This window comes from Zonotrichia albicollis, chromosome 34 (genome assembly GCF_047830755.1).
Source record: "Zonotrichia albicollis isolate bZonAlb1 chromosome 34, bZonAlb1.hap1, whole genome shotgun sequence".
NCBI classification, from domain to species: Eukaryota; Metazoa; Chordata; class Aves; order Passeriformes; family Passerellidae; genus Zonotrichia; species Zonotrichia albicollis.
Window position 1 is genome coordinate 39,510 of NC_133852.1, and position 12,822 is coordinate 52,331.

The 12,822-nt window shown below is 64.8% G+C and overlaps 1 protein-coding gene across 1 annotated transcript in view; it reads left to right on the plus strand.

Moving 5' to 3' along the window:
* Nucleotides 1–12,822, plus strand: part of HCFC1 (host cell factor C1) — a 47,525-nt gene that overhangs the window by 26,463 nt on the left and 8,240 nt on the right. Inside the window, 8 exon segments of the mRNA XM_074531218.1 lie at nucleotides 623–845; nucleotides 2,464–2,606; nucleotides 3,644–3,782; nucleotides 4,858–5,063; nucleotides 6,105–8,037; nucleotides 8,137–8,321; nucleotides 9,026–9,473; nucleotides 11,976–12,344. Coding sequence (XP_074387319.1) covers nucleotides 623–845; nucleotides 2,464–2,606; nucleotides 3,644–3,782; nucleotides 4,858–5,063; nucleotides 6,105–8,037; nucleotides 8,137–8,321; nucleotides 9,026–9,473; nucleotides 11,976–12,344 — 3,646 coding nt within the window.

The following is a 12,822-nucleotide window of genomic DNA, read 5'->3' on the forward strand; positions in this document are numbered from 1 at the left end:
AGTAACCATCCCACTGAGTGACCTCCTCCCAAATGACCCCTCCCCAAATGACCACTCCCCTGAGTGACCCCTCCCCAAATGACCACTCCTTTGAATGACCCCTCCCCAAATGACCCCTCCCCGAATGACCACTCCCCTGAATGACCACCACCCCTCAAGTGACCACTCCCCTGACTGACCACTCCCTGAGTGACCCCCTCCCAAGTGACCACTCCCCAAGTGACCATCCCACTGAGTGACCCCCCCACCCTGAGTGACCCCTCCCCGAATGACCACTCCTCTGAATGACCCCTCCCCAAATGACCACTCCCCTGAATGACCCCTCCCCAAATGACCCCTCCCCAAGTGACCCCTCCCCAAATGACCACTCCCCAAGTGACCCCTCCCCAAGTGACCCCTCCCCAAATGACCCCTCCCCAAGTGACCCCTCCCCAAATAACCACTCCCCTGAATGACCCCTTCCCCAAATGACCGCTCCCCAAATGACCCCTCCCCTGAGTGACCCCTCCCCGAATGACCGCTCCCCTGAATGACCCCTCCCCAAGTGACCCCTCCCCAAATGACCACTCCCCTGAGTGACCCCTCCCCGAATGACCGCTCCCCTCGCTGTCCCCCTCCCCAGACCAAGGGCCCCCTGCCCGCGGGGACCATCCTGAAGCTGGTGACGTCGGGGGAGGGGAAGCCCACCACCATCCTGACCAGCACGCAGGCGGGGGCGGGGGCGGCCAAGCCCCCCACCATCCTGGGCATCAGCAGCGTGTCCCCCAGCACCACCAAGCCCGGGACCACCACCATCATCAAAACCATCCCCATGTCGGCCATCATCACCCAGTCGGGGGCTACCGGTGAGTGAGACCCCTCCCCAAATTAACCAAACTCATTGTGAGACCCCCAAACCATCCCTGAGACCCCCAAACCGTCCCTGAGACCCCCGAATCATCCCTGAGACCCCGAACCGTCCCTGAGACCCCCGAATCGTCCCTGAGACCCCCACCAAAACCATCCCCATGTCGGCCATCATCACCCAGTCGGGGGCGACCGGTGAGTGAGACCCCTCCTCAAATTACCTGAGCCCATTCTGAGACCCCTGAACCGTCCCTGAGACCCCCAAACCATCCCTGACCTCCCTGAGACCCCCACCAAAGCCATCCTCATGTTGGCCATCATCACCCAGTCGGGGGCGACCGGTGAGTGAGACCCCTCCTCAAATTTACTGAGCCCGTCCTGAGACCCCTGAACCGTCCCTGAGACCCCCAAACCATCCCTGAGACCCCCACCAAAGCCATCCCCATGTTGGCCATCATTACCCAGTCGGGGGCTACTGGTGAGCGAGACCCCTCCCCAAATTAACTGAAACCATTCTGAGACCCCCAAACCATCCCTGAGACCCCCACTAAAACCATCCCTATGTCAACCATCATTACCCATTTGGAGCTACTGATGAGTGAGACCCCTCCCCAAATTAACCTGAATTTCCCCAAGACCCCCAAACCATCCCCAAACTCCCCCAATCCCCCATCACCACCCAGTCAAGGGCCACCAGTGAGTGACAGGGGGTGACCCCCCGTGTCCTTGTCACCCCCATGTCCCCTCTGTGTCCCCACCCTGTCACCCTGTGTCCTTGTCACCCTCCTGACCCCCTCTGTGTCCCCACCCTGTCCCTGTCCCCCCATGTCCCTTTGTCCCCCTGTGACCCCATGTCCCTGTCCCCCTATGTCCCTCCCCTCTGTGTCCTTGTCACCCTCCTGACCCCCTCTGTGTCCCCCCCATGTCCCTGTCCCCGCCATGTCCCCCCTGTGTCCCCCCCCGTGTCCTTGTCACCCTCCTGACCCCCTCCATGTCCCCACCCTGTCCCCCTGTAACCCCCGTGTCCCCGTCCCCCTGTGTCCTTGTCACCCTCCTGACTTCCCCTCTGTGTCCCCACCATGTCCCTGTCCCCCCATGTCACCCCTGTATCCCCCCCATGTCACCCCCATGTCCTTGTCACCCTGTGACCCCCTCTGTGTCCCCACCCTGTCCCTGTCCCCCCATGTCCCTTTGCCCCCCTGTGACCCCATGTCCCTGTCCCCCTATGTCCCTCCCCTCTGTGTCCTTGTCACCCTCCTGACCCCCCCTCTGTGTCTCTTTCATGTCCCTGTCCCCCTGTGACCCTGCTGACCCCTCCATGTCCCCCCACCATGTGACCCCCCCCGTGTCCCCTCTGTGTCCTTGTCACCCTCCTGACTTCCTCTCTGTGTCCCCCCCGTGTCCCTGTCCCCCCATGTCACCCCTGTGTCCCCCCCATGACCCTCCCGTGTCCCCTCTGTGTCCTTGTCACCCTCCTGACCCCCTCTGTGTCTCCCTCATGTCCATGTCCCCCTGTGTCCCCCTCTGTCCCCCTGTGTCCCCCTGTGACCCTGCTGACCCCTCCATGTCCCCCCATGTGACCCCCCCGTGACCCCGCTGACCCCCCGGTGTCCCCAGGTGTCACCAGCAGCCCCGGGATCAAGTCGCCCATCACCATCATCACCACCAAGGTGATGACCTCGGGCACCGGCACCCCCGCCAAGATCATCACGGCTGTCCCCAAGCTGGGCGGGGGACACGGCCAGCAGGGCGTGACACAGGTGAGGCTGCGCCTGGGGACACCTGGGGACAGCTGGGGGGACACCTGGGGACACCTGGGGACAGCTGAACCATCCTGGGGGCACCTGGGGACATCGGGGTGGGGTCAAATGAGGAGTTGGGGACCCCAGTGGGGTCACCTCAGGGATTGGGGACATTGGGGACACTGGGGTGGGGTCACCTCATGGATTGGGGACATTGATGACAGTGTCTAGGGGGGTTTGGGGACACTGGGGTGGGGTCACCTCATGGATTGGGGACATTGATGACAGTGTCTAGGGGGGGTTTGGGGACATTGGGGACACTGGGGTGGGGTCACCCTCAGGGATTGGGGACATTGGTGACAGTGTCAAGGGGGAGTTTGGGGACACCAGGGTGGGGTCACCCTCATGGATTGGGGACATTGGGGACACGGGTGGGGTCACCCTCAGGGATTGGGGACATTGATGACAGTGTCAAGGGGGAGTTTGGGGACATTGGGGACACCAGGGTGGGGTCACCCTCAGGGATTGGGGACATTGGGGACACTGGGGTGGGGTCACCTCGGGGATTGGGGACATTGATGACAGTGTCTAGGGGGGGTTTGGGGACATTGGGCACACCAGGGTGGGGTCAAATGAGGGGTTGGGGACATTGGTGACAGTGTCAAGGGGGAGTTTGGGGACACTGGGGACACCAGGGTGGGGTCACCCTCAGGGATTGGGGACACTGGGGTGGGGTCACCTCGGGGATTGGGGACATTGGTGACAGTGTCTAGGGGGGTTTGGGGACATTGGGCACACCAGGGTGGGGTCACCTCGGGGATTGGGGACATTGATGGCAGTGTCTAGGGGGGGTTGGGGACATTGGGGACACCAGGGTGGGGTCACCTCATGGATTGGGGACATTGGGGACACTGGGGTGGGGTCACCTCATGGATTGGGGACATTGGTGACAGTGTCAAGGGGGGTTTGGGGACACCGGCAGGCTGTCCCTGAGGGGTCCCAGCCCCGAGGGCCCCCAGGTGACAGCGGTGTCCCCACTGTCCCCGTGTCCCCAGGTGGTGCTGAAGGGAGCCCCGGGCCAGCCGGGGACCATCCTGAGGACGGTGCCCATGGGCGGGGTCCGGCTGGTCACCCCCGTCACCGTCTCGGCCGTCAAGCCCACGGTGACCACGCTGGTGGTCAAGGGCACCACCGGTGAGTGCGGTCAGTGGGTCACCTTTGGGTCACCTCCGGGTCACTGGGGTGGTCACGGGTCATCTCTGGGTCATTGGAGTGGTCACTCTGGTGGTCAAGGGCACCACCGGTGAGTGGGGTCACTCTGGGGTCAGTGGGGTGGTCACAAGGGAGGTCACTTGTGGTCAAGAGTCACCTCTGGGTCACTGGGGTGACCACCCTGGTGGTCAAGAGTCAGCTCTCGGTCACTGCGGTGACCTCTCTGGTGGTCAAGGGCACCACCGGTGAGTGCGGTCACTCTGGGGTCAGTGGGTGATCTATGGGTCATCTCTTGAGTCACTGGGGTGACCATTCTGGTGGTCAAGGCCACCACTGGTCACTGGAAGGGTCATTAGGTCACCTCTGGGTCACTGGGGTGGTCACTAGGGGTGGTCACTTGTGGTCAAGGATCATCTCCGGGTCACTGGGGTGACCATTCTGGTGGTCACGGGCACCAGCAGTGAGTGGGGGTCACTCTGGGGGTCATTGGGTCACCTCTGTGTCACTGTGGTCACCACCCTGATGGTCAAGAGTGAGCTCTGGGTCACTGGGGTGGTGACAAGGGGAGGTCACTTGTGGTCAGGGGTCACCTCTGGGTCACTGGGATGACCATTCTGGTGGTCAAGGGCACCACTGGTCACTGGAGGGGTCATTGGGGGGGTCATTGGGTCATCTATGGATCAGTGGGGTGGTGACAACAGAAGGTCACTTGTGGTCAGGGGTCATCTCTGGGTCACTGGGGTGACCACCCTGGTGGTCAAGGGCACCACCGGTGAGTGGGGTCACTCTGGGGTCATTGGGTCATCTGTGGGTCACCTCTGGGTCACTGGGGTGACCTCTCTGGTGGTCAAGACCACCATTGGTCACCATTGGGGCCATCCAGGGGTCACTGGGGTGGTCACTTGTGACCAAGGACACCACTGGTGGGGGTGGTCACTGTCATGGGGAGGGGTCACCAAATCACAGGCAGGGTCACCATGGGGTCACCGTGGCACCACGGGGTCACTTTGGGGTCACTTTCCTGAACGGTCACTCACTGCCCTCGTGTCCCCTGCAGGTGTGACCACGCTGGGGACGGTGACAGGGACAGTGTCCACCAGCCTGGCCGGAGGGGCAGGTGGCCACAGCGCCACGGCCTCGCTGGCCACCCCCATCACCACCCTGGGGACAATCGCCACCCTGTCCAGCCAGGTGCTGAACCCTGCGGCCATCACGGCCACCGCGGCCGGGGGCGGCCTGGGGACACCAACCATCACCATGCAGGTGAGGGGACACTGGGGACATTGGGGACACTGGGGACACTGGGGACATTGGGGACACTGGGGACACCGAACATCACCATGCAGGTGAGGGGACATTGGGGACACTGGGGACATTGGGGACACCGACCATCACCATGCAGGTGAGGGGACAATGGGGACAGGGGGGACAGGGGGGACACTGGGGACATTGGGGACATTGGGGGCAGGGGGACACCAACCATCACCATGCAGGTGAGGGGACACTGGGGACATGGGGGACATTGGGGACACCGACCATCACCATGCAGGTGAGGGGACATGGGGGACATTGGGGACACTGGGGACACCGACCATCACCATGCAGGTGAGAGGACACTGGGGACATTGGGGACACTGGGGACAGGGGGGCCTGGGGACACCGACCATCACCATGCAGGTGAGGGGACACTGGGGACATTGGGGACACTGGGGACACCGACCATCACCATGCAGGTGAGGGGACACTGGGGACATTGGGGACATTGGGGACACTGACCATCACCATGCAGGTGAGGGGACACAGGGGACACTGGGGACATTGGGGACACTGATCAGTACCATGCAGGTGAGGGGACACTGGGGGCAAAGGGGACACTGGGGACCCTGGGGACAGGGGCTGGGCACACCGCCCATCACCGTGTGGATGAGGGGACATTGAGGACAGGAGGACTGGGGACACTGGGGACACTGACCATCACCATGCAGGTGAGGGGACACTGGGGACATTGGGGACACTGACCATCACCATGCAGGTGAGGGGACACAGGGGACATAAGGAGTTCTGGGGACATGGGGGACATTGGGGACACTGACCATCACCATGCAGGTGAGGGGACACTGGGGACATTGGGGACACTGACCATCACCATGCAGGTGAGGGAACACAGGGGACACTGGGGACACTGGGGACTCTGGGGAATTTGTGGTGACACCAAAGGGGGGTCACAGGGATTTGACACTGGGGGGGGGGGGGCGGTGTCTGTGCCCAGTGCCACCTGCCCTGACCCCCCCCTTGGGGACACAGCCGGTGTCCCAGCCCACGCAGGTGACGCTCATCACCACGCCCAGCGGCGTCGAGGCCCAGCCCGTCCACGACCTGCCCGTGTCCATCCTGGCGTCCCCGACGGCCGAAGGTCCCCCCGCGGCCACCTCGGGGGGCGGCGGCCTGGCCGAGCCCCCCCCGGCCGAGGCCACCCCCGGCACCGTCACCTTGGTTTGCTCCAACCCGCCCTGCGAGACGCACGAGACGGGGACAACCAACACGGCCACCACCAGCCTGGTGGCCAACGTGGGCACGGGGACAGGGGGACAGCTGCAGCTGCAGCTCTGCGAGGACGCGGGCGGGGGGACGGCGGTGGTGGCGGCGCCACCCCGGGCCTGCTCCAACCCCCCCTGCGAGACCCACGAGACCGGGACCACCAACACCCCCACGGCGGCGGGGACGGCGGGGACAGCGCGCTTGGGGACACCGGGGGCGCCGCCCTGCCCCACGCAGCAGACGGCGGCCACGGGGACGACGATGACGGCGCGGTTGTGTCCCCCCGATGGCGGTGGCAATGGTGGTGGTGGTGGTGGTGGTGGCAGCGGTGTCACCTCGTGCCAAACGCAGGAGGCAGCCCCGTGCCAAACGCCCTGGGGACAGCCTGAGGTGGGGACGGTCACTGCGGCCACCACGGCGAGCTGTGAGACACGGCTGTGTGCCAACCCCCCCTGCGAGACCCACGAGACGGGGACAACCAACACGGTGACAGTGACAGGGACACGGCTGTGCTCCAACCCTCCTTGTGAGACCCATGAAACGGGGACAACCAACACGGTGACAACGACGGGGACACGGCTGTGCTCCAACCCTCCTTGTGAAACCCACGAGACGGGGACAACCAACACGGTGACGGTGACAGGGACACGGCTGTGCTCCAATCCGCCCTGTGAAACCCATGAAACGGGGACAACCAACACGGTGACAACGACGGGGACACGGCTGTGCTCCAATCCTCCTTGTGAGACCCACGAGACGGGGACAACCAACACGGTGACAGTGACAGGGACACGGCTGTGCTCCAATCCACCCTGTGAAACTCATGAAACGGGGACAACCAACACGGTGACAATGACAGCACCGAGGCCACCCTGCTCCAACCCTCCTTGTGAAACCCATGAGACGGGGACAACCAACATGGTGACGGTGACAGGGACACGGCTGTGCTCCAATCCTCCTTGTGAGACCCATGAAACAGGGACAACCAACACGGTGACAACAACGGGGACACGGCTGTGCTCCAACCCACCCTGTGAAACTCATGAGACGGGGACAACCAACACGGTGACAACAACGGGGACACGGTTCTGCTCCAACCCCCCGTGCGAGACCCACGAGACGGGGACAACCAGCACGGCCACCACCACCACGGCCACCTCGCGCCCCCCGCCCGAGTCGGGGACAGCAGCGGTGCCACCGCCTCGAGGTGTCCCCCCCTGCTCCAACCCCCCCTGCGAGACCCACGAGACGGGGACGACCAACACGGTGACAGTGACATCGTCACAGCTCTGCTCCAACCCTCCCTGTGAAACCCACGAGACCGGGACCACCAACACGGCCACCACTGCCACCGCGGGCTCCCGGCCGGGTGACACCACCACGGCCACCAGCGCTGCCACCACGGCCACCACCTCCAGCACGGGGGGGTCCCCGCCTTGTGCCAACCCCCCCTGCGAGACCCCCGAGAGCGGGACCACCAGCACGGCCGCCACCAGAGCGGGCTCCTCACCCTGCCAGAGCCACCAGGGCGGTGCCACCAGCACGGCCGCCACCGAGGGGGTGACACCGTCCCCGCCCTGTGCCACCACCGCTGCCACCAGCCCCCCCCGCGCCTGCTCCAACCCCCCCTGCGAGACCCACGAGACGGGGACAACGGCCACGGCCACCACGGTCACCGCCAGCATGGGCGCCAGCCAAGGTGACCCCGGAATTGTCCCCAAATTGTCCCCACATTGTCCCCAAATCGTCCTTGCTTTGGGGTGGTCACCTCGCTGACCCCTCCCCGTTGTCCCCACAGAGCCCCCCCCGCCGGCTGCCAACGGGCAGGGGGAGGGGGAGACCCCGCCCAGCGAGGCCGGGGCTCCCCCCGTGCCCCCCCCCGGGACCCCCAGCCCCGGCCCCAGCGGCAGCACCGGGACCCCCCAGCCCCGGGCGGTCACCACGGTCACTCAGTCCACGCCAGCGCCAGGGCCGGCCGTGCCGGTGAGCTGCGGCCTTGGGGACACTGGGGACGGGGTTGGGGACATTGGGGAGGGGGGTGGGGACAATGGGTACAGGGTAGGGGACACTGGGGACAGGGTTGGGGACAATGGGGAGGGGGGTGGGGACACTGGGGACACTGGGGAGGGGGTTGGGGACACTGGGGAGGGGGTTGAGGACACTGGGGAGGGGGTTGGGGACACTGGGGAGGGGATTGGGGACATTGGGGACGGGGTTGGGGACATTGGGGACGGGGTTGGGGACAATGGGGACAGGGTTGGGGACATTGGGGAGGGGGGGTGGGGACACTGGGGACAGGGTTGGGGACATTGGGGAGGGGGTTGGGGACAATGGGGACGGGGGTGGGGACACTGGGAAGGGGTTGGGGACACTGGGGAAGGGGGTTGGGGACACTGGGGAGGGGGTTTTGGGGGTACTAAAAGGGGATTTGGGGGCATTGGGGAGGAGTTTGGGGACATTAAAAGGGGATTTGGGGACACTGGAAGGGGTTTGGGGACACAAAAGGGGGTCTGGGGACACCAGGAGGGCTCTGGTGACACCAAGGGGGCCCCAAGCACTGTGGCACCGGCACCTGGCATCTCCCGGTGCCCCTGGATGCCCCCAAGTCCCCAATTTGGGGTGGTGGGCTGGGGTCTCTTCATCTCTCCCCCCCCCAACCCCATTTCCTCTCCCCTTCCCCCCCCCAGACCATTTCGTCGCTGACCGAATCCCCCCCGGCACCCCCCGAGACCCCCCCAAGCACCACCACCACCACCACCACGCCCACCCCTCCTGGAGACCCCCACCCATCCCAGGACCCCTCCTCAGCCTCGGCCACGTCGCCGTCGCCCCCCGGGCCCGAGCCCGCGCCCCCTGCCCAGGCCGGCTCGGAGCCCGGGGGCTCCCCGGAGCCGCTGGCCGTGGTGGTGCTGCCGCCGAGCGCGGCCGAGGGCGGCCCGGCCGAGGGGCTGGCGCTGCCCCCCGAGCTGCTGGCCGAGGCGGGGGGCGCGGGGGGACCCCCCGGGCTGACCCCCGAGGAGCTGGCGGTCACTGCGGCGGCCGAGGCGGCGGCGGCGGCTGCGGCCAGCGAGGAGGCGCAGGCACAGGCGCTGGCCATCCAGGCCGTGCTGCAGGCGGCGCAGCAGGCCGTCATGGGTCAGTTTGGGGGGCTTTGGGTCAGTTTGGGGGGTCCTGGGGGGTTTTGGGGGTGGTCACGGGGGTCTTGGTTCCATGGTGGTGACCCCAGGCACAGGCGCTGGCCATCCAGGCCGTGCTGCAGGCGGCACAGCAGGCCGTCATGGGTCAGTTTGGGGGGGTTTGGGTCAGTTTGGGGGGTCCTGGGTGGGTTTTGGGGGGTCCTGGTGGGATTGAGGGGGTCCTGATGGGGTTTGAGGGGTCTTGGTTCTATGGTGGTGACCCCAGGCACAGGCTCTGGCCATCCAGGCCATGCTGCAGGTGGCTCAGCAGGCCGTCATGGGTCAGTCTGGGGGGTCCTGGGGGGGTTTGGGGGGTCCTGGTGGGATTGAGGGGGTCCTGGTGGGATTGAGGGGGTCCTGATGGGGTTTGAGGGGTCTTGGTTCTATGGTGGTGACCCCAGGCCCAGGCTCTGGCCATCCAGGCCATGCTGCAGGTGGCTCAGCAGGCCGTCATGGGTCAGTTTGGGGGCTTTGGGTCAGTTTGGGGGGTCCTGAGGGGTTTTGGGGGTCCTGGGGGGGTTTTGGGGGTCTTGGTTCCATGGTGGTGACCCCAGGCACAGGCTCTGGCCATCCAGGCCGTGCTGCAGGTGGCTCAGCAGGCCGTCATGGGTCAGTTTGGGGGGGTTTGGGTCAGTTTGGGGGGTCCTGAGGGGTTTGGGGGGTCCTGGGTGGGTTTGGGGGGGTCTTGGTTCCATGGTGGTGACCCCAGGCTCTGGCCATCCAGGCCGTGCTGCAGGTGGCTCAGCAGGCCGTCATGGGTCAGTTTCGGGGGTCCTTGGGGGGTTTTGGGGGGTCCTGAGGGGGATCTGGGGGTCTTGGGGTTGTCCTGGTTCCATGGTGGTGACCCCAGGCCCAGGCTCTGGCCATCCTGGCCACAGACCAGGGGGTCATGGGTCAGTCTGGGGAGATCCTGGGGGCATTTGGGAGTTTGGGGGTGGTCATTGGGGTCTTGGTGCCACGGTTATGGGGGTCACACACTGAGGGCCATGGTGACCCCATGACCACGATGACCCCATAGGATCCATTTTAGGATGACCCCAGTGGATGAATTTTGGGGTGACCCCATGGGGTGGATTTTGGCTGACCCCTTGGGATGGATTTTAGGGTGACCCCTTGGGATGGATTTTGGGGTGACCCCAATGACCCCATGGGGGGGATTTTGGGGTGACCCCATGGGATGGATTTTGGCTGACCCCAATGACCCCATGGGGTGCATTTTGCAATGACCCCGGTGACCCCAGGGGATGGAATTTGGGCTGACCCCATGGTGGAGGGGCTGAATTTTAGGATGACCCCAGTGACCCCAAGAAATGTATTTTGGCTGACCCCAATGACCCCATGGGATGAATTTTAGGATGACCCCAGTGACCCCAAGAAATGTATTTTGGCTGACCCCAGTGACCCCATGGGATGAATTTTAGGATGACCCCAATGACCCCATGGGATGGATTTTGGCTGACCCCAATGACCCCATGGGGTGCATTTTGCATTGACCCCAGGGGATGGAATTTGGGCTGACCCCATGGTGGAGGGGCTGAATTTTAGGATGACCCCAGTGACCCCAAGGGATGGATTTTGGCTGACCCCAGTGACCCCATGAGATGAATTTTGGGATGACCCCAGTGACCCCAAGAGATGTATTTTGGCTGACCCCAGTGACCCCATGGGATGGAATTTGGACTGACCCCGGTGACCCCATGGGATGAATTTTAGGATGACCCCAGTGACCCCATGGGATGAATTTTAGGATGACCCCAGTGACCCCATGGGATGAATTTTGGCTGACCCCAGTGACCCCATGGGGTGGATTTTTGGCTGACCCCAGTGACCCCAAGGGATGAGTTTTGGCTGACCCCGGTGACCCCATGGGATGGATTTTGGCTGACCCCAGTGACCCCATGGGATGAATTTTGGCTGACCTCAGTGACCCCATGGGATGAATTTTAGGATGACCCCAGTGACCCCAAGGGATGTATTTTGGCTGACCCCAGTGACCCCATGGGATGAATTTTAGGATGACCCCAGTGACCCCAAGGGATGGATTTTGGCTGACCTCAGTGACCCCATGGGATGAATTTTAGGCTAACTCCAAGGGATGGATTTTGGCTGACCCCAATGACCCCATGAGATGAATTTTGGGATGACCCCAGTAACCCCACTGGATGAATTTTAGGGTGACCCCAATGACCCCATGGGATGAATTTTAGGATGACCCCAGTGACCCCATGGGGTGGATTTTGGACTGACCCCAATGACCCCAAGGGATGGATTTTGGCTGACCCCAGTGACCCCAAGAGATGTGTTTTGGCTGACCCCAAGGGATGTATTTAGGATGACCCCAGTGACCCCATGGGATGAATTTTTGGCTGACCCCAGTGACCCCATGGGATGAATTTTAGGCCGATCCCCATGCCGTGTCCCCCCCCTTGATGTGTCCCCCCCGTCTGTCCCCTCCCCGCAGGCACCTCGGAGCCACTGGAGCCCGGCGAGCCCGGGGGGGGCCCCTCGGAGCTGGGGGGCGCCCTGGGGGTCTCGGAGGCGGCGGGGGGCGCGGGGGGGGCGCTGCCCCTGGTGCTGACCCAGCAGGACCTGGCGGCGCTGGTGCAGCACCAGCAGCACCTGGCCGAGACCGGGACCCCCCCCCGCGGCCCCCCCCCGCGCCCCCCACCCCCGCCCCGCCCCCTCCCGCCCCCCGCCGCCCCCCCCCAGGCGGCCGCGCCCCCTCCCCATTTGCCCACCGAGGCCTTGGCCCCCGCCGACAGCCTCAACGACCCCGCGGGCGACGCCAACGGCCTGGGGGAGCTGGGCACGGTGCCCGGGGGGGGCGCCCCCCGCCGCCCTGCTGCCCCCCCCCGGCGACGGTGAGACATCCTGGGGGGGGGAATGGGGCTGGGACCCCCGCCCACGGCAATGGGGGGGGGAATGGGGACCTTTGAGGGTGTGGGGGGGGAATATGGGGTCCTTTGGGGGTCTTTTGGGGGTGTGGGACCCCTGCCCACGGCAATGGGAGGGGGGGATATGGGGTCCTTTGGGGGTGTGGGACCCCCGGCCACAGCAATGGGGGGGGAAATGGGGGGGGAAATGGGGACCTTTGGGGGTGTGGGGGGGGAGGAAATTGGGTCTTTTGGGGGTGTGGGACCCCTGCCCACGGCAATGGGGGGGGGGGGGAAATGGGGACCTTTGGGGTGTGGGGGGGGAATATGGGGTCCTTTGGGGGCGTGAGACCCCCGCCCATGGCAATGGGGGGGGAAATGGGGTCCTTTGGGGGTGGGGAGGGGGGGAAAGGGGTCCTTTGGGGGTGTGGGACA